The sequence below is a fragment of the Dromiciops gliroides genome, chromosome 1, assembly GCF_019393635.1.
Source record: "Dromiciops gliroides isolate mDroGli1 chromosome 1, mDroGli1.pri, whole genome shotgun sequence".
Taxonomy (NCBI): Eukaryota; Metazoa; Chordata; class Mammalia; order Microbiotheria; family Microbiotheriidae; genus Dromiciops; species Dromiciops gliroides.
Window position 1 is genome coordinate 674205650 of NC_057861.1, and position 23985 is coordinate 674229634.

The window sequence follows — 23985 nt, forward strand, 5'->3', positions numbered from 1 at the left end:
AGGTTGCCTTACTTGATTTCTAGTAGAGTATCTCAGGGATCTGTCCTGGCCCTATATTGTTTTGAGTTATGAATTTAAAACTTAAAAATTAAACTGGTGTGCTTGAACCAACAGGATGAAGAGTGGCAAAACAATTCAATTCCACAGACATTTATTAGGTGCATATTATATGCTTGATACTGGAGATACAAAGATAAAAATTAAATAGTATTTGCCTTCAAGGACTTTACATTCTATTGGAAGATAGAACATCTACACAAATAAATACAAAGTGATTTCGGGAGAAGGGAAGCATTAATAACCGGAGGATCAGGAAAGGTCTTAGACCAGAAAGAGTATTGATCTTGATACTTAAAGGAAGCTAGGGTTTCTAAAAGGCAGCCTGGTAGAACGAAAAAACAAAACACAGGACTCAGAGTCAGAAGACCTGGGTTTGAATCCCAGCTCAGCCACTTACTAGCTAGCGATGTGACCAGGAACAAGTAACTTTACTTGTTTGACCTTCCATTTCTGTGTTTATAAAATAGGTGAAATAATAGCACTACTTACCTCTTAGGTGTTTTGAAGAAAATGTTTTGTAAACCTATAGAAATAGAGGTGGTGATGATAGTTCTTGTTAGAGTCTTTCCAAAGCTATTTTTCCTAGAAAATAAGGCAAAGGATGACTCACATTTATAGAGCCTTCTATGATTTGCAAATCATTTTTCTCATTACAGTTTCCAGGACTGAAGTTGCATATTCCACCTATATTTATGATGACTAAAACCATGTATACTTCAGGCTGGTACCTGTCACTAGCTATAGAGTATATGTTAGTTTGAAGGGTGTCTGACACTAGACATTTATAACAAAAATGTTTCAGATATAAAAAAATCGAAGAATATGGAATTTGCAAGTTGTAGGATAGTGAGCTTGATTTTAATTACTGGCAACATTCTGCTATGTATTATTAAACATGTGTGAACATCTAAAAAAGGGAGGTAATCATGTCAAAGCCAATATGACTTCATCTGTAGATAAGGAGTTACGATAAACCTCATTTTCTTTTTTGACAGGATTACGAGACTGATTAAAATTAAAAAAGAAACAGATGAAAGAGACAGTCATAATAGATGGAGACAGCTGATCTTAGAGTCAGGGGGACCTGGGTTCAAGTTCAGTTTCTGACGTGTATTGGTTATGTACATGCACATTGTGGGGAATGGGGTGGTGTCGCATTATTCTAGACAGCTCTAAAACTGTAAGCTACAGAAGAATCATCCTAAGTCATCGACAGAGGGGAACACATTGAAAAGTCCCCCACATCGATGAAATAGATCTGAACAAACAAAACATAAAACTTGACTGGAAGATCTTGGGGAATTGGTTTTGATATCAACCAGCATTTTATTAAGTGTCTATTATATATCAGGCACTGGGCTAAGCACTGGAGATAAACAGAAAAAGAAGCCATCTCTGCCCTTATTACATTCTAATAGGGGAGAAAACATACATAAATTGGTGTCAACAAACAAGATTGAGTAGATGGAAGGTAGCCTGGGTGGATGACACTAGCAGCTGAGGCGGCTGGGAAAAGGCCTCTTGGAAGAGGTGGGCTGAGTCTTGAAGGAAAATTGGCATTCAAAGAGGTCAGGAGAGAGAGCATTCGCATTCCAGACATAAAATTGGGAGATGAGGCTATATGAGGAACAAGAAGTAGCTAAGTATTGCTAGACTACAGAATGGATAGAGGAGAAATATGTGTTAAAAGAAGGAAAAGATAGGAAGGGATCAGGTTCTTTCTGATCCTAGAAGCCATTGAGATGGACTTTACCACAGTACTTGCTATATTTTAGGCATTTAATAAATATTTGTTGACTCAACTTTAAGAAAATTCATTTGGACAGCTGAGTGGAGGAAGAATTGAAGTAGGGAGGAGAATGGAATCAGGGAGACCAATTAGAATACTTTTGCTCTCCCAGTGAGAGGTGATGAAGGCCTTTGAATGAGGATGTAAGTTGACTAAAATCTAATTTACCTAACAAAACATTTGGCAAAACCTCAAATGCTGTTCTTGTGGACAAGGTAGAGAGAAGTAGGTCACAATTTAGTGGATTCAGAATTTATTGAATGGTCAGATCCCAGTAGTAACCATTGATGGGTAGATATAAGCACCAAAGTAGATTTCTGTTAGAGTACCCCAGGAGTATATATTTAGCCCTGGTCTGTTTTCACTTATTTTGGTAAAGACTTAAATAAAATGCTTATCAAATTTGCAAGATGACACAGCTGGAAGGGAGATAGGTAATGTGTTAGGTGACATATATCCCCAAAATACCTTGACAAACTATAACTAGGGCTAAATATAAAATTAAAAAGTTAATAGAAATAAATATACTTAAACAACTTTATAAGTACAGTATTGGCAAAATGGAGGCAATGTGATGTGGCTAAATAACAGTTTTCTTAAAAAGATTTGGAAATTTTGGTCTCATGTATTTGGAGTTTCCTTCAAAGCTCAACTCAAAATGCTACCTCCTTCATCATGTAATTTCCCGATTCTCCACCCCCCCCCCAAGCTGCTAGTACCTCCATCCTCCCAAATTTCCTAGTGTTTTAAAAAATCTAATTATTTTTTACATACCTATATGTATACATGGGCAGTGGGGTGACAGTGGATAGAATGCCAGGCCCGGAGTAAGGAAGACTTAACTTTCTGAGTTCAAATCTGGCTTCGGACACTTACTAGTTGTGTGACCTTGGGCAAGTTGCTTAACCCTTATTTGTCCCAGTTCCTCATCTGTAAAATGAGCTGGAGAAGGACATGACAAACCTCTCCAGTATCTTTGCCAAGAAAACCCCAAATGGGATCACAGAGAGTTGGACACAACTCAGACAACTGAACAACAACAACAACAACATGTGTATACATGTTTCTACTCTGATGGAATGTCAGCCCCATTGATGACAGAGACTGTTTAGTTTTTGTCTTTTTATCACTAGCTCCTAGCACAGTTCCTGATATAAAGCTTAAAAAGTGTTCCCTTATTGATTGAGTGGACTGCAGGCTCAAAAGAATCAATAGCATGATAATGGCATATAAAAAAGTTAGGGCAGGGGCAGCTAGGTGGTGCAGTGGATAGAGCACCAACCCTGGATTCAGGAGGACCTGAGTTCAGATTTGGCCTCGGACACTTAAAACTTACTAGCTGTGTGACCCTGGGCAAGTCACTTAACCCCAATTGCCTCACCCCCCCCCAAAAAAAAAAAAAGGTTAGGGCAATTTGAAGTTGCATTGAAAAACAATATTTATAATGAGAGGAGATGAATGTCTTGCTGTACTCTGTCCTGTTTATGCCTCATCTGTAGTATTGGATTCCCTTCTAGCCATAGCTTAGGAAGAATGTTGCTAAGATAGAGGCTGCCCATTGATGGTTAGTAGCTTTGAGATTCAACCTTATGAAGATCTCTTGAAGGACCTGATGTACTGTAACTTGGTGAAGAGAAGAGTTGGTCTTTAGGTATAGAAAAGGCTGCCCTATGAAATCAGAGCTATGCTTATTGAGGCAGAGGATAGACCTAGGAGCAGTGGGTCAGTAGGGCAGAGTAGTGGATGGAGAGTTGTCTAAAAATGAGCAAATTGCCTTTGAATGGCATCACTAATATTAGTATATATGAGTACAATGTAAGTGACCTTAATCAAAGGTCTTTGAACATGAACTGGTTAACTTCTTATCAGGGATGTAGTAGAGATTCTGGTTCAGCTATGGCTCCAAAGAAACAGAAAACTCTAGGAGGCTCCCATGTTTTAGACTGTTAGTAGGAGAAAGTCTTTGCTTTAGCAAGATTCAGGACAGACCTGAACTTTTGCTTTGTTTTCTGTATCAGGTAACCTATAAGAATGTTCCCAAGTATGTACAGTTGAGAAAAATGACCTGGGGTCTTAGCAGCTAGCCTGGCAGTTAATTCTGTTTAACTATTCATGTGTTTAAGTCACCTGGGGATAGACTTGCTGTTGTCTCAGGATCAGCCTCACTATATTCAGAGAGGTTACTCACAGAGTGGTGAATTTTTCAGCCATAGCAACTCTCAAAGACAGTTTGCTAGGTCTCAGAGAGGTTGTAATCAGTGTACCTATGTTGACAAAACCCACAGATCCTTGAATTATTAAATGCATGCATGCCTGGACATTTTATACATCTGAAGTCTTTTCAGAAAGTTTGCACCAGCAAATCAGTACACCAGTAGGAACAGAAGTAGTTTGACAGAACCACACAGTTACTTTTTTGATTACCTTTTCAAGTGTCCTATGAAAAGAAGACCCAGGGTCCATGCTTTTAGCTTTTCTCCCCTGCCTCTGTAGATGCCTATTCATGTTCTCATGTTTAAGAAATAAGCAAGCAAATGACAGCACTCACCCTCTACTCATACACTTGTGACTTAAACAAGGCAGATTGCTGGTGTTCTGCCTTTCTAGCTCCTGAAATAACCCAGATGGAGGCATCCATTATTCACTCAGAATGGAACATTTTAAAATGAAGGCCCCAAGGAAGCTCCTCTGCCTCATGATGGATGCAGCCACAGTAAAGCTTGGTAAACCCTCTGGTTACATGGGAGACAAATTTCCCTTTCCAGATGGAGTTTGCATCTCCAGTATAAGGCCTGTTATATTTGACTTTAAATGTAGATTTAAATTTTGTCAATTGTTTTTAATCTTTCTCAGTGCACTTGAATGGCAGAATTAACTTGCTGTTTACTTGTGTTTTTTCCTAGATATCAGAAGCTGGGAAAGAAGTTTTGCCCTCATGGCTGCACTGGGACCCAGAAAACCGTATGCTAGAAGGTCTTCCCCTTGATACGGACAAAGGTGTACATTACATTTCTGTCAATGCCATGCACCTGGCAGCCAATGGAAGTTACGTGCCCCAAGCTATGAATGTTTTCTCCATTGAAGTATATCCTGAAGATCACAATGAGCCACAGTCAGTAAGAGTGGCATCCCAGGATGCCAGTGACACTGCTCCATTTGTGTGCGGTGCTGATGAGCCGGTAACTATCCTGACTGTAATTTTGGATGCCGACCTCACCAAAATGACACCAAAGCAGAGGGTGGAACTCTTAAACAGGATGAAAAGTTTCTCAGAAGTAGAACTGCCTAACATGAAACTGGTTCCAGTTGTAAATAACAGACTATTTGACATGTCAGCCTTCATGGCTGGCCCAGGAAATGCAAAAAAAGTAGTAGAGAATGGAGCCTTACTGTCATGGAAGCTAGGTTGTTCTTTAAACCAAAACAGTGTTCCTAATATTAGCAGTGTGGAGACTCCAGCGAAAGAAGGCACCATGTCTGCTCAGCTTGGCTATCCTGTTGTGGGCTGGCACATTGCCAACAAGAAACCTCATTTTCCAAAACGGATAAGGAGGCAGATTAATGCAACACCCACACCAGTCACTGCCATTGGACCCCCTACAACAGCTCTCCAAGAACCCCCATCTAGGATTGTTCCTACACCCACCTCTCCAGCCATTGCACCTCCTACAGAAACCACAGCTCCTCCAGTACGAGATCCTGTCCCTGGAAAACCAGCAGTTACCATTCGAACACGAGGTGCCATTGTCCAGACCCCAACCCTGGGACCAATTCAGCCTACCAGAGTATCAGACACAGGCACTACGGTCCCTGGCCAGATTCGGCCGACGACAGTTCCAGGGTATATAGAACCCACTGCTGTTGTTACCCCTCCTACCACCACCACTAAAAAACCAAGAATAACTACTTTGAAACCAGCCACGCCTTCCACCACAGACTCCTCAACAGCTACAACCCGAAGGCCTACCAAAAAACCACGAACTTCGAGGCCAGTGCCCAGGGTCACAACCAAAGCACCTCTCACCAGATTGGAAACGGCTTCCCCACCAACTAGAATCCGGACCACAACAAGTGGCACAACGCGAGGGGGTGAACCCAACAAGCCCCCCTCACTCAAAAACCACATTGATAGGGTGGACGCATGGGTGGGCACCTATTTTGAAGTGAAAATCCCATTAGATACTTTCTATGATGAGGAGGACACGACTACCGATAAGCTGAAGCTGACTCTGAAGCTCAGGGAGCAGCAGATGGTAGGGGAGAAGTCCTGGGTCCAATTTAATAGCAATAGTCAGCTGATGTATGGGCTGCCTGACAGCAGTCACCTGGGCAAGCATGAGTACTTCATGCATGCAACAGATAAAGGTGGCCTCTCAGCTGTGGATGCCTTTGAAATCCACGTACACAAGCGTCCACAGGGAGATAGGTCTCCAGCCAAATTTAAGGCAAAATTGACAGGTGACCCTGCTTCAGTGGTCAATGACATTCATAAAAAAATCACATTGGTAAAGAAACTGGCTCTTGCCTTTGGGGACCGCAATAGCAGTACCATCACCTTGCAGAACATCACAAAGGGCTCCATTGTGGTGGAATGGACAAATAATACTCTGCCTCTGGATCCCTGTCCCAAGGAACAGATCCGAGGGTTGAGCAGGAGAATCTCAGAGGATGATGGAAAACCTCGTCCTGTCTTTTCTAATACCTTGGAGCCTGATTTCAAGGCTGTGAGCATTTCTGTGACTGGATCAGGCAGTTGTAGACACATCCAGTTTATTCCTGTCACAGCAGACAGAAGGATCCCTTCAGAAGCTCCCCCTACAGTCATCACTGAGAAAGACCCTGAGAAGAGCAGTGAGGATGATGTCTACCTACATACAGTCATTCCTGCTGTGGTGGTGGCTGCTATCCTGCTCATTGCTGGTATCATTGCCATGATCTGTTACCGAAAGAAAAGGAAAGGAAAGCTCACAATTGAAGACCAAGCAACTTTCATCAAAAAAGGCGTGCCAATCATCTTTGCTGATGAACTGGATGACTCTAAGCCACCCCCTTCCTCTAGCATGCCTCTCATCCTACAAGAGGAAAAGGCTCCCCTCCCCCCTCCAGAATATCCAAACCAGAACATGCCAGAGACCACCCCATTGAACCAGGATACCATTGGAGAATATACCCCTTTGAGGGATGAAGACCCTAATGCACCTCCTTATCAGCCCCCCCCACCCTTCACAGCCCCTATGGAGGGAAAAGGCTCACGCCCGAAGAACATGACCCCTTACAGGTCACCGCCTCCATATGTCCCCCCTTAACAGCAAGTCTGGGCTTTGAGGGAAGGGCCTGGAGATCCATACCAGTGTTGTTGATAGGGATTGATGGCCCACAGTTCATTGCCAACCAGAAATCAACACTTGACCCCAAACACACACCCACATACAGGGCCTGAAAAACCCTCCCTCTCTGGTTCTTTTACACTACCCCAAAGTGGCCTGATGAACTTTGGGGGACTTTTAATTTTCTTTTTTTTCTCCCCCCTCTTTTTTTTTTTGCCTAACAGCTTTTGTTTGTTCATAGAGAATTCTCCGCTGAGTATTTCTGATGGCCAGCTTCTGAAAGCACCAATGGGCACAGAGCATGGAATGAATGGATGGACAGACTTGCAGATGACACTGGGCTGGGCATTCCATCCCTGGTGTACTCTGTTTGCCTTTAACACTAACTGTACTGTTTTTTTGTTTTGTTTTGTTTTGTTTTTCTCTATTCACGTGTGTCTAGCTGCAGGATGTAACATGGAAAAAGTAGCCTAAAGATTAAAATCAAAGGACTTTCAGAAGTTAATGTTACATTTTTACATTTAATCTGCTGTTTACCTAAACTTGTATGTATAGTTTTTGGGTGGGGTTGTGGGGTGGGGGGAGGGGGCCCTGCTTTGCTAAAAATAAGCTCCCAGGGTGTTTCAAAACTAGTTAGAGAAGACCAAGGGACAGTATTTTTTATCAAAGGAATCCTATTTTTTCACACAATGTAAACTTTGTTCCTCGGTTAAGCCAGAGACTGATTTGGGGCATCTTTGTGGATTGTAGGAAGAACTCTGGGCACTTGATGTGAGTGAGCTCACAGACCTGCTGACCTGGCCCTCCCCTGACTCTCCCCTGGTACTGGTGCTGGATGGTCAGAGGTTACTTTATGGGGCCAGACAATCCTCCCTGTGTGCTCTAGGCAAGCTTTAAGGGGCATTAGTTGTTGGATGGAAATGTAACTATGAGAGGCAGCAGAGGTGCACTGCTCCTGGTGACCCTGACGCTTCTAGAAGGCCTGGTGGTGAAAATGGGCCACCGGCAAAGAGGGCAACTCCTGGAAATGATTAGGTAGTTTTAGACTGCATTGACTTCTTTTCTTTTTCTTTTTTTTTTCTTTTCCTTTTTTTTTTAAAGAAAAATGTGGTTTTTGAAACACTCAGTGGGGGATGTTTTGGTGAAGATGCAATATTTTTATGTAGTGTGATGCTATTTCCTTACTCTCAAATTCTTGGCAGTTGTGTTCTGACAGCATCTCATTCCTTTGTTCTGGCCCTCCCATCCCCAGGTTTCTGGACTCCAACATGCTGAAAGCTGTCTGGTGATTGGGAAGAAAAGTGCCAGCAATATAGTTCATAGTAAAAATCGGTGGACTCTCAAATCTAATTTTTTTACTAAATTTTTGATACAGTCTCAAATTGTTTTATTATAAAAAAAAGATTAAAAATGGTAATGCTTACAGCAGTTTGTATGAGCTTAGCTTCTTAGGGTTGATTCCATGGGACTGATTGCTTTTCACATTCTGACTTTTTTCTGTCATTGTTTTGACTCTAGAACCATGTCTGGGTTTCTTGCCTTTTTAGGATGAAGTTAACTTGTCTCTGTCCTGTGACTTGAGGCACTCCGGAGGTGCCTGCTCCATTTTTTTTCTCTCTCTCTCCTTTGGACTAAATTGTTTAAGCATGACCTTCTTGGCCATTTGAAAGCTATTTTTGGTACATTTTAGGGAGGAAAATCCTTTGCAATAATGTTTCCCTTCCTTGATGGGGGGGTGCGCAGACTCCAGCTCACTTTGCACACCCAACAGACACTTTTAAGCCATATTGACTGTTTTGCAAAGTATGTTTGTGGGCTGCCCCTGAAGGATGGCTGGGCAGGTCATTGGCCTTCACCTCTTCATTTGCCTTGGGGACATTTTCTACTGTGCTTTTCTGAAACAAAAAGATTTTTCTGACTAAAAGCCAGTGCTGTGACATCTGTGTTTTAGCTGGGCAGTTCCTGATTCTGTGTTTATATGCCTCTCACTAACTTAAACTCAGTGGGAGCTATGAGGTTTGTTCCTTGATTGCCTCATAGGAAAAAGGGACTCTATAGGAACCTGGCCCTTCCTCCAGAAGCATTTGGGAGGCAAGAAAAGGATCTCATGAAGGGAGCCCAGTAGACCAAGGCACATTCTGTCCAGTGTTGGGACATATCTTGAGAGAGCCCTATGGGTTAGGGATGTTCCCAGCACATGAGTCAGGTGCACACATGTAGGGGCCAGATTTGGTCCAGTTACCCTTTGTGGACTCCAGCAGACTTTATGTGGCCCCCTGCAAAAATAAATAACATTTCAAAAGCCCTAGAGCAAGTTGTTTGAGTGAAAGGCCTTCCAAATAGCCCCGTTGCCCCAGCAACCCTACCATTCCATCCCAGCCATGCGCAGATGGGGCAGGCCTGGCTCTACCTGTCACCATAGAAACTGGAGGCGAAGGGGCAGTGAACAGAATAATAATAATAATGCCGTTTCAGCCAACCTCCTTCCCGTTTGCACCAGGGCTGCCTCTGTCAGCCATCAGGCACTGTAACGTGGAGAGCAGATCTTATTAAAAAGTGTTCACCAACAACTGATGTGTGTTTATTTCCTTAGATATGATTTTAAGAAGATGTGTTTTCTGCATTCTGTATAGAAACATATCAGACTAAATAAAAACAGTGTACTTTACTATAATCCTGCTGGCCTGAGCTGTTCCATCTGGGCACCTCGCCTTGTCAGATCTTCTTTCTCCAACAGTAGAAGCAGCCAGTGCCAAGACCAATCAGTCACATCAGTTTGATAGGGTGGGCCAGCACCCATGCAATTTTATAACACCTCCGGAGCTAGGGAAAGGAAGGTGTTCATTGGGCTGTGTTGCTGCTCTCTTCTAGAATTCATTCTATGGCAGGCATGAAGAGAGCAGCTTGTACTTAACTTGAGTATAGAAAGATCTGATTGCGGTTGGGGTCAAGCTCTCTGTGCAACCCAAGTTCTCAACCTTTGAGAAAAGGGCTGTCAGGCAAATATCCCTCTTTCTCTGGAGTCTTAGGGAAGACTTTTCTCCTGATCTTTGGTAAAGAAAATAGAGGAAAAGCAAAGGTGAAGGATTAATCCTGACTGTGATATTTCATTGTCGTTTTAATGAGGGGTCCATTTTAGAGGCCAGCTAGGGGTTGACAGCACTCTTGTAGCTTAACGTTTTCGTAGCCAAAGTAGACAACTTCTCTGGGGAGATAGTTGAGATATGAAGAACTTGCTGAAGGCAAGGCCCGGGTGAATCAATGGCCAGTCAGTTTATAGGTTTAAGAGTTGAAAGTGAGCCCACCCCTCCAGTCCAACCCCCTCCTTTTACAAATGAGGAAACTTCTTTTTAGGAGAAAGGAAAAATGACTTGTTTACGGTCATCCAGGCAGAAAATGGAAGTAGAGTTGTGATTCGGTAGGAAGTCATCCTGTGAGGAAAGCTGCTGAGTCTCCACATTTAGATTGGTTTCTGCTGTAGTTTAACATTTATCTCAAAATTGGAGATACTCTTTTGTAATGGATGAGTTCCTACAGTCAGCTCAACAGAAGCTTTGGAGGTGTCAACGCTGCCAAGGGTCTTCAACTTGTGTTCATTCAGAAGGTTATAATGTATTATACACAGGACTCTGCTAGACTTGAATGACATAATCACTGTTTTCAAGAAATCCAGCACATTTGGGACAATCATATGGACACACAAATTAGAATGAAGAGTGCCAAAGGCATCACCAACAAGCTGTGGCAAGCACTGCTAAGTGCTGGAGGTACAGAGAAAAAGACAGCCACCACCCTGCCCTCAAGAAGCTCACAGACGGGGGAGCTATGTGGTGCAGTGGATAGAGCATCAGCTTTGGATTCAGGAGGACCTGAGTTCAAATCCAGCCTGACACATAACACTTACTAGCTGTGTGACCCTGGGCAAGTCACTTAACCCCAATTGCCTCACCAAACCTCCCCCCCCCAAAAAAAAAAAACAGCTCACAGATGAAAGGGAATGATGGCATGTAAATAACCATGTGCACACAAGATAAATTGGGGATAGTTTCAGAAGAAAGGGACAAAGATTAAGGAAGACTAGGCTTCTTTCAGAATGTAAGACGAAAGGCAGCTAGGTGGTGCAGTGGATAAAGCACCGACCCTGGATTCAGGAGGACCTGAGTTCAAATTCGGCCTCAGCCACTTGTCACACTAGCTGTGTGACCCTGGGCAAGTCACTTAACCCTCATTGCCCTGCAAAAAACCCCCATAAAAACAACAACAAAACAAAAACAGAATGTAAGATGAGCTGGGATTTGATACAGCCAAGGAGGAAGAGTTCAAGGAATGGGGGAGTGAGAATTTTGGGGAGAAGAAGCAGCAAGAAGGCAGTCATTGGATTACAGAGTACATGGAGGTGTGAGCAAGCTATAAGGAGAGGCCAGGTGATGAAGGACTTTTAAGAGACAAAAAGGGTAGTGGTGGGTTTTTTTGTTTGTTTGTTTTTTTGAAATCCTGGAGGTGATAGGATGCCACTGGAACTCATTGAATAGGATGGTCAGATGATATTTAGGAAGATCAAATTGACAACCCAGTGGACGATGGACTAGAGTAGGGAGAGACTAAGAATATTATAGTGCAAATACACCATTGGTTGAGGACCCTTTGTGCCAGGCACGATAGAAGGGAAATAGGGTATCTAGGCTAAGAGACTCCTAGGATGCAATAATGTATTGATATGAGGACTGTGACAATCATCTCATTGCTAGGAAGGCTGACAGTCATCTGATAGTCTTAGGTAACATAATGGAACCATGTGTCTGGGGGAGGGAGGGTAGAAAAAAAAAACACTGTGAGAGATGGAACTAGCCAGAACTTTAGTCCTCTTTCTGCCCGGTTGTGTAACCCTGGGTGTCACTCCTCATCTCAGTTTCCCTTTGTGTAAAATGAGGATTATCTCACAGTCTTCCTCATAGGAGTATAGAAAAACTCAAAACTGATTGGGAAGGCTTCCTTTATAGTTACAAAAGTGTTCATTTCTGTGGTCCTTAGGGTAGTGGTGTCAAACTCAAATAGAAACAGGGACCATACATAAGGATCTCTGCAAAGTGCTTACTGACTTCGAAAACCTCGTACTGACACCCATGTTTTACTGTATTTTTATTTATTTTGCTAAATAGTACTCAATTGCATTTTTTTTTGGTGGGGCTATGGGGGTTAAGTGACTTGCCCAGGGTCACATAGCTAGTAAGTGTCAAGTGTCTGAGGCCAGATTTGAACTCAGGTACTCCTGAATCCAGGGCTGGTGCTTTATCCACTGTGCCACCTAGCTGCCCCCCAATTGCATTTTTATTTCATTTACGTGGCCCTCAGGGGAGTCTCTGGCCTTGCCAGGTGTTCAATACCTCTAAGGAATTGCAAAGGGCTTTCATTTATTTCTTTTCTTTTTTTTGGTAAGGCAATTGGGGTTAAGTGACTTGCCCAGGGTCACACAGCTAGTGTCAAGTGTCTGAGGCTGGATGTGAACTCAGGTCCTCCTGAATCCAGGGCCAGTGCTCTATCCACTGCGCCACCTAGCTGCCCCAGGTTTTTCATTTCAACTACTCTAGGATAAATTCCAGAGCTCTCAGGTCAAGGAGAAAATATTGCAAGCTGCCAAAAAGAAAGAATTCAAGTACTGTGGAGCCCCAGTCAGGATAGCACAAGATCTAGCAGTTTGTACATTAAAGGACTGGAGGGCATAGGAATTGGGATTACAACCAAGAATCACCTACCCAGCAAAACTGATCATAATCTTTCAGAGGAAAAAATGGGATTCTAGTGAAAAAGAGGACTTTCAGGTATTTATGAAGAAAGGACCTGAACTGAATGGCAAATTTGACTTTCAAATACAAGACCCTTGAGAACCATAAAAATTAGAGTTGGGGGACATACCTGGGGTCGTGCAGTGAGTGACTGTCTTGTGTGTGAGTCCGGGTTTTGGCTGGGATCCCCCTGGGTCCAGGATGGATGCTTTGTCCACTGTCACCTAGTTGCCCCATGACATCTTTAGGGTCAACTACTCTAGGATATAGGGAGATTTTACAGGTGGGGCATCTAAGGCTGAGAGATTGTGGATTTCTCAAAGTCACCCTGGTAATGTCTAAAGTAAAATGTAATTAAAAATCCAGTGATTTTGTCAAAATAACACTGAAAGTTTCATAAGTGAAAGGTAGTGTTAATTTTCTTCATGGTTTTTCATCGTGTGTTCCAAAATCAAATTTGCTTTGGAGTTTGCAGGTGTTTTGTGTTAACCAGTTGAATTCCACAAACATTAAACACCCACCCAAGTCCCTTTGCTCAACCACAGGGGTAGAGATGGGTATATATTATCTACCTTTAAGGAGCTTATGATATAACTGAATTTACCTGTCGATAGATACTTTACAAGCTAAATTTGTGATTGGGACAAAGGGGAGGTCCAGGTTAAGTACTCTTAAGTAGTCAAGGATCCTGAAAGCTATGATACCACTCAAAAACGGAAGGTAAAGATGGCCCTAAAGGGGAATTTTAGGGGGTGTTTAGAGGCTATAAGTAATAGTTGATTTTTAAATATAGATAATAGCACCAGAGGCATGTTGGGGGAGAGTGTCTCTTTACATAGAAGGTCCCCAAGGAGCAAAGCCCATATATCCTAAAGGGATTTCCATGAGGATGGAGGCCATACGCACTTTGTCCATCCCCAGTACAGCACAGCTCAGAGCATTGGAATCATGTCTAAAGCTACTCTGTCCCCACCTTAGTTCATCTGGATGTGGGTTTGCTGGGTACTCTGGGAGAATTTTATTATTCTCTGACTTTTGGGGTGGGGGTGGGGCAATGAGGGGTAAGTGACTTGCCCAGGGTCACGCAGCTAGTAAGTGTCAAGTGTCAGAGGCCAGATTTGAACTCAGGTCCTCCTGAATCCAGGGCTGGTGCTTTATCTACTGCACCACCTAGCTGCCCCCCAAAATCTGTTTTCCTATTCTCTGAATGTTCTTCATCTAGTCTGTTAATGGAGATTGATGGCTCCTTAACAAAGTAGATCTAACCTGTGGTGGGAATTCTGGCCATGCATTTGGTAGGGAAAGGAGGAAGGGAGTGGGAGTCTAGGACCAAGCAATCCCAAGGTCTTTTAAATTTTTTTTTTTTTTGCAGGGCAATTGGGGTTAAGTGACTTGCCCAGGGTCACACAGCTAGTAAGTGTCAAGTGTCTGAGGCTGGATTTGAACTCAGGTACTCCTGACTCCAGGGCCGGTGCTCTATCCACTTCGCCACCTAGCTGCCTGCCCCCTCCCCCCCCCCCAGGTTTTTTTTTAAGCCACTTTGGAAGATTTCAATGTTATGCTTTCAGGAGACATGCAGCTGGGATGAGGAAGCTCAGTGGCCTAACATTCCGTACTCTGTCACCTCACTTGCTGGTTGTGAATCAGAGGACCTCTGCTGTTCTCTGGGTGGAGGGCTGAGGCAGATGGAAAGTGTCTACTTACTAATGGAGTTCCCAGGGATTCAGTCCTAAGGACTGTGTTTAGGAAATATGTTAGAGTATTTCTGGGGGAGGGTAACCAGGGTGGTAGAAGGAACTGAAGACAGGTCCTCTTAAGGGTCAGTTAAAGGACTAAACACTGGGCTAACCACTTTCCAGAATTTGAAGGCCTATCATGGAGAATAGGGCTTGGACTTGAATACTTGACTCCAGAGAGCAGAATTGGAAGCTGCAGAAAAGTATCAGTCTGATTTAAAGAAAACCGTAACAATTAGTGTTAAAAAATAAACTGGGTTGAGGCAGCTAGATGGCGCAGTGGATAGAGCACCAGCCCTGGAGTCAGGAGGACCTGAGTTCAAATTTGGCCTCAGACACTTGACACTTACTAGATGTGTGACCCTGGGCAAGTCACTTAACCCCAATTGCCTCACCAAAAATAAAAATAATAAATAAATAAATTGGGTCGTATTAGGAGGTAGTGAGTATACTACTCTAGGTCTTCAAATCAAGGCTGGATGACCACTTGTCAGAGGTATAGAGGGTATTCTATGAATTAGAAGTTGTTAGAACTGGGTAGGGGGATCTGACTTCTGAGTTTGTAGACAGTGACCTCTTAAGATGGACCATACATGAGGTAAGGGCAGAAGAAGAGTCCCCATACCTAAAGAAGGGGATAATTAGGGTATGGGTATGATACTGACTCTATGACTTGGGGCCTTGGATACATTTAATTAAATTATGGGGGGAGGGGAATTTTTTCCACTACCCCCAGGCAGTGAAGTGAGAGGCTGTGTATGTAGAAGGGTCAGGGATGGAGATCTAAGGTTCCAGGAATAGGAAGGTAACATGATTTGAACCTTATTCCAAACGAGAATATCTAGGTCCAGTTCTGTCCTGTCTCCAAAGTTGTTATCTCCAAGATCTTTGAAATAGTTGGGAAATCCTTTGAGTCAAGAGATCATTGGGGGCAGCTAGGTGGCACAGTGGATAAAGCACTAGCCCTGGATTCAGGGGTACCTGAGTTCAAATCCGGCCTCAGACACTTGACACTTACTAGCTGCGTGACCCTGGGCAAGTCACTTAACCCCCATTGCCCTGTGGGGGGAAAAAAAGAATTAAATTGTTAAAAAAAAAGAGAGAGAGATCATTAGTTCTGTTGGAGTAGTAGTGTTACTAGCCTGCTCAGCAGAGATAGATATAAAGGCAATAGGCGCCTCGGACCTGCTGGACCATGTTCCATCAAGGGCTATTCTTGGTTGGCAGTCAGCTATATTTACCTCCTGTACAGGGCTGGGTTGGGTGGCAGGTTAATGACAGGCTGCTATAAGTAACCTTCCTTCAACACCCTCTTTTGCTGCCTTGTTTGGTCTGGTTCAGACCTTGACTACTCAGGGACTCAGGATATTGTTGACCCTTCCCATGGGTGGGCACTTCATCCCCATTCTCCACTTCCATACACAGACATACACAGATGCCTGTAGGTCCTTTCCTGGGAAAGAAGTAGCTGTGGCTCAAACCCCTATTTATGTGGCTCTGGTCTCCTGGGAATGGTTTGGCTTAGGGGAAGGGTCTCCCACTGAATGTCTATAAAAGCACCTCTTCTGGTCAAGGGAGCTTTCGTTATTGGATGCAGGATGTGGATGATGGGAGCTGGAGCATAATTAATGAGGAAGAAGCAATATAGAGGGGGAGGGGAAAGGTTTCTGCCTTTCTGAAACTCAGGCTTGAGGAAGAATTGTTTGACCTTGGGGATCAGGAGAAATGGTATGTTTAGTAGGCAGAACCCCGGCCTGCCCAGGATTGCTGACTCTGCTATTCACCAACCTTGGGCAACTTTTCTTCTGTTTAGTTTCTTAGTCTATAGATGGGGGGTGGGGGAGGGTTGGACTGGATGGTCTTTGACCATTTAGGTCCTTTCCAGCTCTGACAATCTAAGACTTCTCTTGTGAAGTGAGGTGACCAGGCTGTTGCTAGGCCTATGAACTGGATACAGGTTTTTATGGGCAATAGAGATTCCATTGTACCAGTACTTCCCAGTCACTGAAAGGAAGGCTTGGTGGGGGCAGGAATGGAGGTTACAGAATCCCAGAAAGAGCAAATCTGGAGGGTGGTCGAGTGCCACATAGTGTCAACACCCAGGCAACAGGAACTAGCGTTTCTAAGTTCAATTCCTAACCTGCCTTCTGCCCAGCTATTGGCCCAATGGCTTTTTGACTGCCTTCCCTAACTCTCTGGGTTTCTTTCCTGAACCACCCCATGCTCTGAAAGCTCTCAGCCGTACTTTAGGCCTAAGCAGTGCCAAAGGGCCTTGCTGTCTCAGAGTAGATGGACAAGCCCAGTTGGGTACAGCTGAAAGTAGCTCCCATGGCCTGAGCGAATGGAGATAATGAGCTCATTCCTGGGAGCCCAGCCTAGTTACAGGCCAGTGTAAAACTTCATTCACTCCCTGAAGAACCAGGCCATCTCTCTGACAATCATTGTTAATACCCTTTGGGTGAGAAGAAACTGTGGGAGCGCCTCCTTTTTCAAAAGTTTTCAGAACGGGGAGGATGTAACCAATGTGGGCATGTCCAAAGATGTCTCTCATCTCAAAAGCTCCCTTCTTTTGGGGATGATTAGGCCAGACTCTTCCTCTTACCCTCCCCCCATCCCCCATCCTCTTCTAAGGCAGGATGCTAATAGGGTTATCCTTTTTATCCACCCCATTTCTCCCACCTTGCTATTCCCACTCATCATGACCTTGCTCCCTCCTCCCTTCCCAGCTTAGCTCATAGTCTGAGGGAGCTCATGTCTGAGGGAGCTGTCCTCTTTAAGCGAGTTTGTGTCTGTGGGTGGGGTGAGCAGACAAAGATGTCAGAGCAAGACCAAACAGAGATCTCGTCCTCAGGGAACTCAGTGTAGGGACACGGGAGGAGCAAACTCAAGCCTTGGTTTTAGTGAGCTCATTGTTTGGGACATGTCACATGGAACACCGAGGGGAACCATGGGACCTTCTCATCCACTGTGCCTACCTCTAGCTGACTTATTCCTTGGGGACCCTTGTGGCAGGAGGAAACCTCTGAAAAGGGCTGAGAGCTCAGCTGGCCAAGCTGCTGCGGCCAAAGGAGGAACACTTGGGAAGTGGGATTGGGGGTGGGGCGCAGGTATGAGAAGGATGGAATAATTACTGGATTTGGTTTAGGATGTTACCTGGGTTCAGGCAAGTAGAGGCACAATCTACAGGTGAAAGGAAAGGATGTGACCTGCTGTGCTTTACCCTGTAATCCCTTTTTTGGTGTTACAGTGGAGGTGGAACCAGGGAGGATTCCAGCCCAGACTTGGGGGAGAATGGAACCAAGCAAAGAGTCAATACTTAGCCCATGGATATGATTTACAAAAGTTCAGTGACAATCCTCCCAACCCCCATCCTTTCTCCTTAGGTCTTTCCCAAGCCTGCCCCGCAAAAAAGTCAGGAATAAAAGGGCCTTGGGGGAACTTTGAAGAGGAGGCAGGATGAAATCTTCAGAGCAGCCTTTTCTAGGCTCCCAGGAGGAGGGAGTTAATAGGAGGCAGAGGACCGGAAGCCTCTTCTAGGAAAGTCAGAATGGGAACTGGGGGTGGGGGGATTAAGACAATTGATGGAAAGAGGAACCACTCCCGGGGCACTGTTAAACCCTAAGATCTTCTCTGTGGTCTGGTTCTCCTGCCTTTCTAGACCTGTAGTTGAGGTGCCTTTATGAAGACAAGCCCTGGGAGTGGGAGGGAGATTAAGTATTTAATCCTAGGTCATAGATCTGAATGCGACCTTTGAGATCATCTATTCCATTTCCTTCATAAAAAAAAAAAAGTATCAATGTCTTCTGTTTTAACATCAGGACCCATTGAACCCTTTTTTGTAATAAAAATAGCTGAGCAAAAACAACTGGGAGGCAGTTAGTCCAGTGGAAAGGGTTGATTTTGGAATCAAAGGACCCAAGTTCAAATCCTAACTTGTCATTTACTAACCTCTGTGAACTTTCTTCAACTGTAAAAATCATGGGGTTGGAATAGATGACCTTGAACTCCCAATTCTAAATTATGATAGGTCTGACTTGTTCCTGGTGGGCAATGTAGGCAACGATTTTTTCCTTGTAGTCCCTACCTCGATGACTAGAGGAGGGAGATAAATACATTTACTTATCTGTTGTTCTCTAGGACAGGGCTTCTTAAACATTTTCCACTCAGCTAGTAAGTATCAAGTGTCTGAGGTCAGATTTGAACTCAGGTCCTCCTGAATCCAGGGTCAGGGCACCACCTAGCTGCCCTGGTGGTTTTTTTTTTAAAAAGTTTTATTCATGTGTTTTGTTTTTACTTTACAGATATTTAGATTATTCCTACTTCATGAGAGGTCTCTTGTAACAAAATAAAAGTGATCTTATTTAAAGTGCATATGACATTTCACATCTGTAGCAACCCTCCCACCTCTCAATTTTAAAACAATTAACAAATTTATTTTCTTACTCTTCCACCACCAACCCCATTGGGAAAAAAAGAAAACAAAAAATTGCTTATAATAAATATGCATTGTTAAACAAAACAAATGCCTTCAATGGTTGTATACATATATACATACATGGAAAATAGTATGTGTCTGTAATCATGGTCATTGTATTAATACAATAATAATTAATACAATGGCCATTACATTAATCATGGTTTTTATAACTTTAAAAAATTTTTTTACAATGTCATTATTATTGTATAAATTGTTCTGGTTCTGCTTATTTTATTCTCCACCAGTTTATAAAAATCTTCAAAATTATTCATTTTTATAATATTGATGTTATAGTATAAATTGTTCTTCTGGTCCTGTTTATTTAACTTTGCATAAGAATATACTAGTATCCAAAAGCTATTGGGTAAGGACTCACTATTTGACAAAAATACTGGGGAAACTGAACATCATTGTGGAAGAAATTAGAGTTAGACCAACATGCCACGTTACACAAAAATAAGCTCCAAATAGAGCTAAATATAAAAGATTACATCATAAACAGAGAAATACAAAAACCATTACATATCAGATCTGTGGAGAGAAGAAAAGTTCATGACCAAACAAGGCATAGAGAGAAACAGAAGATAAAAGGATTAATTTTAATTACATAAGATTAAAAAGGCTTTTTCACAAATATAATAAAGCTAGAATTAAAAGGGAAACAATTAACTGGGGAAAATATTTGTACCAAGTTTCTTTCATAAAGGTTTCATATCTTTTTTTTTTTTTTTGTGGGGCAATGAGGGTTAAATGACTTGCCCAGGGTCACACAGCTAGTAGGTGTCAAGTGTCTGAGGCTGGATTTGAACTCAGGTCCTCCTGACTCCAGGGCCGGTGTTTTATCCACTGTGCCACCTAGCTGGCCTCCAGGTTTCATATCTAATATGTATAAAGGACTGATTCAAAATTATAAGAAAAAGGCCCATTCTCCAGTCAATAATGGTCTAAATTAAATATATGAATAGGCACTTCTCAAGGGAAAAAACACAGGTTATCTATAGCTATATGAAAAAAAATCCTCCAAATTACTAACAATTAGAGAAATATAAATTAAAGCAATTCCAGTATTCCATCTTATACCCATCAGAGTGGCAACGATGACAAAGGGAAAATGACAAATATTGAAGGGGCTGTGGAAGAAGAGGCACATAGGTAAACTGTTGGTGAACCTGTGAATGGGTACAACCCTTGAAGAAAGTAATTTAGAATTATATGCAAAAAGTTACTAAATAGTACTTGGCCAAACCGTACCAGTGCCAGGTCTATACTTTATGTATAGAAATATTTGTAGCAGCTCCTTTTGTGGTGGTAAAAAACTGGAAACTAAAGAGATGTCCATCAGTAGAGGAATAAGTGATTAAGTTGTGGTATATGCATGTGACTAAATACTATTATGCTATAAAAATGAGGAAATAGATGGTTTCAAAAAGACATGGAAATACTTATTTGAACAGATGGCAGAGTGAAGCAAGCAGAACTATTATTGGTTTCTTTTTTTTTTTTGGTGCAATGAGGGTTAAGTGACTTCCCCAAGGTCACACAGCTAGCACTTGTCAAGTGTCTGAGGCTGGATTTGAACTCAGGTCCTCCTGAATCCAGGGCCAGAGCTTTATCCACTGTACTACCTAGCTGCCCCGCATTATTGGTTTCTTATTTGCTTTAGTGCTCTGCTTCCTTTTAGAGTTTTCTCATTTATATTCTTATAGTTACATATATTGTTCTTGGGCTTGTTAATTTCATTCTTCATCAATTCATTCCAATTTTCCAATATTCCCTATATCCTGACTCCAAACCTAGCCCTTTCCCCACTTCTTAGTGCTTTCATCTGGTCCCTTCCCCTTCAAGGCTACCTTGTATCTATTTTGTATGGATCTCATATGAAATTTATTCATGCTATCTTCCTCATTGGAAAGTCATCTTCCCGAGGGCAGGGAATTGTTTTTGCTTTCTTTCCCCTCCTATGCCCTGGTTTAGCCCAGCACCTGACACACAGTAAGTGCTGGATGAATGCTTGTTGTTGGATGGAAGGTTAGGGTCAGAAAAGTGAAGGGACTTGCCTAGGGTCACACAGCTCTTCCGTGGTAGAGCTGGAATTCAAACCCAGGTCCTCTCTTGACTCCAAGTACGCTGCTGTTTCCTCCGTAACACACACAGTGCATCTCCTTAAAACCAGACAGCAGCTAATTTCATTCTCCCCAGCAGCCCCCGTTCCCACCCCCAACTCCCTAGCATGCCCCACACCGAATTCCTCAGCTCATTTAGGTGTTTCACAAAATTCTCTTCCAGGCAGTGACTTTTAAGATCTAGATCTGAGGGGCTAGGGGAGTAATAGGCCTAGCCCAGTTCAAGGCAGGTGCATTAGGGGCTTGCAAGTCGGCTTGACCCTATTTTCTCTCCAGTGTCCATCCTGCCTCTGGACTCCCGGTTTGATGATGAATATTATAGCGTGCTGGCGCCACCTGGGGGATTTAGGAGATAATGTCTTCTTTGCTTGTATCCCAGGAGATGACAGAAAGACCTTTCCTGGAGAATGGGATGGTGGGGAGAGAGTAGGTGTCCTTTAAGTCCTGAAGGCCTCTCAGTCTAAAGTGGAAGGTAGGCCTAGAGAGCTGATTGAGAAGGTAAAGAAGCAAATGCTTCAGTTCCTGCTGTGTTGGCCCTGGGGCTGAACTCAGTCACATAGACTTTGTTTAGTGGGTTTTGTGGTTAACTATTTAAAAAAAAAATGTAGTGCTTCCTGAGAGAGGAGGCCCCAGCCATGAACTGAGAGAGAAGGAGAGTTGTGGTTTTCCCATGGGGTTGTCACTATCCCCAGCTCTTATATTTATTTGTCCTGGAGTTTGAGGAACTTGCTGGTATTCTTCCTCTTCTTCCAGCCCAGCATCTGTAGTCAGATTCTTAGAGCTTGTTGGCTCATACTGATTGTCACAGACCAGGCCAGTTTTGTTCATTTGCCCCTGTATGGAATGAATTTAAGGGACACCCTGCCAAAAAAATCCTCTTTCCCCACAAAAAAAGAAAGAAATTCCACCATTAGAGCTACATTTCCCTGAGTTGAACATTGCCTTCACTCAGCCTGCCACTGGGATTATAGAATTTAGAAGTGGAAGAAATTTAACGAGTCATCTGATCTAATCCCCTAATTTAACAAATGGGGAAATTGAGATGTGGAGAGGGTAAGGGACTAGTAGATTCAGAATTTGAACCCAGGTCCTTTGACTTCAAATCTGGTGGCTTTTCAACTCCCTACTAACTCAAGGTAAGTGAGTTTATATGAGTCAGGCAGGATGGCACCTGAGGGCTCTGAGAATGTGTAGGAAGAACAGGGAAGAGGAGACAGAATTCTTGGATTTCAGGCTATCCTGATTATAGAGCATCTCTTTCTCCTTCAAATGAAACAATGATGTTGGCAATTCCTGAAGGAGGAAGTTATGGTGGTTTCCCATACCTGTCGAGATCACTGCCATCCCTTGGATGGCACCCAAGTTCAGACCCTTAGAAACCTCTTGGACTCTTTCCTTTCCCTCACCCAAATATCTACTCAGTTGCCAAGTTTGTTTGATACTACCCCTCCGATCTGTTCCCTTCTCTCACATAGCCACCACCTTAGTTCAGATTATTATTACCTCTAGCCTAGACTATTGCCCTGGCCATCTAATTGGTTTCCTGAACTTCAAGTCTCTCCCTTCTTCAAGACATGCTCCACACAGCTGCTACAGTGCAGGTTTGAACATGTCACTCCCTCAGAGAAGAGGTAATGGGACCCTATTGACTCCAAGATCAAATGCAAACTCCTCTGTTTGATATTTTGAAGATTTCTCAGCCTGGCTTCAATCAACATCTCCAGGCTTATCGTATATTAATTCTTCACTTCATCTGGTTTGTGATCCAGCCAAACAGGCCTTCTTGCCATTCCTCATGTACAATATTCCATCTCCTGCCCATGTTACCTTTTGCACAAACTGGTTGATGCTCAGCTACAAGTCTCCTTTATCACCTATTTCTTAGTTTTCAAAGATCAACTTAACAATTCCTCCTATGAAAGGCTTTTCCTGTTCCTCCTAGCTGTTAGTTTCCCTCACCAAAAATATCCTTGTATTTCTTTTTTATATTTTTATATGTACTTTGCATATTATTATATGTGTGCATGTTGTCTCTCCTGAAAAATTATAAGGTCCTTGAAGGGCAAGGGTCATTTCATTTTTGTCTGTATACCTGGCACAGTTTTGGACATTTAATAAATGCTTATTGATTGTTTAGTGAAAATAAAGCAACAATAATAATAATAATAATTTAGGGACAGCTAGGTGGCAAAGTGGATAAAGTACCGGTCCTGGATTCAGAAGGACCTGAGTTCAAATCTAGCCTCAGATACTTGACACTTACTAGCTGTGTGACCCTGGGCAAGTTACTTAACCCTCATTGCCCCGCAAAAAAAAAAAAAAAGAAAGAAAGAAAGAAAAAAAAAAGAAAAAATAAACAAAAATTTTAAAAAGAAAGAAAAGAAAGCCAGGAGCTGCCCTGGAGTCAGGAGAACCTGAGTTTAAATCCAGCCTCTGATACTTAATAGCTGTGTGACCTTGGGAAGGTCACTTAACCCCGATTGCCTCCCTCCAAAACCCTAAACAAATAAACCAAACCAAATCAATTAGCTTTCTGGAAAAGGGAACTTCAGAGCCAATATCAGCCATCAATACTTATCCTCCAAAGAGTTAATGAGAGGAGGCCTGGGCCAGCCTATAGAACTTTTGATGGCAAGGAGAGAATATCAGTATCCCTGGCTAGAGGGGTATACTAGTCCCATGGCAGCTGT

General features: G+C 43.0%; 1 protein-coding gene across 4 annotated transcripts in view; it reads left to right on the forward strand.

Moving 5' to 3' along the window:
- The window catches only part of DAG1 (dystroglycan 1), a 97880-nt gene extending 88134 nt beyond the window's left edge, over nucleotides 1-9746 (forward strand). For all 4 annotated transcript variants that reach the window (XM_043971974.1, XM_043971956.1, XM_043971947.1 and 1 more), the window contains one exon: nucleotides 4753-9746. In XM_043971974.1, the coding sequence (XP_043827909.1) occupies nucleotides 4753-7155 (2403 nt within the window). In that variant the 3' untranslated portion in view covers nucleotides 7156-9746. The remainder of the gene's footprint in view (nucleotides 1-4752) is intronic.
- The last annotated feature ends 14239 nt before the right edge of the window (nucleotides 9747-23985 follow it).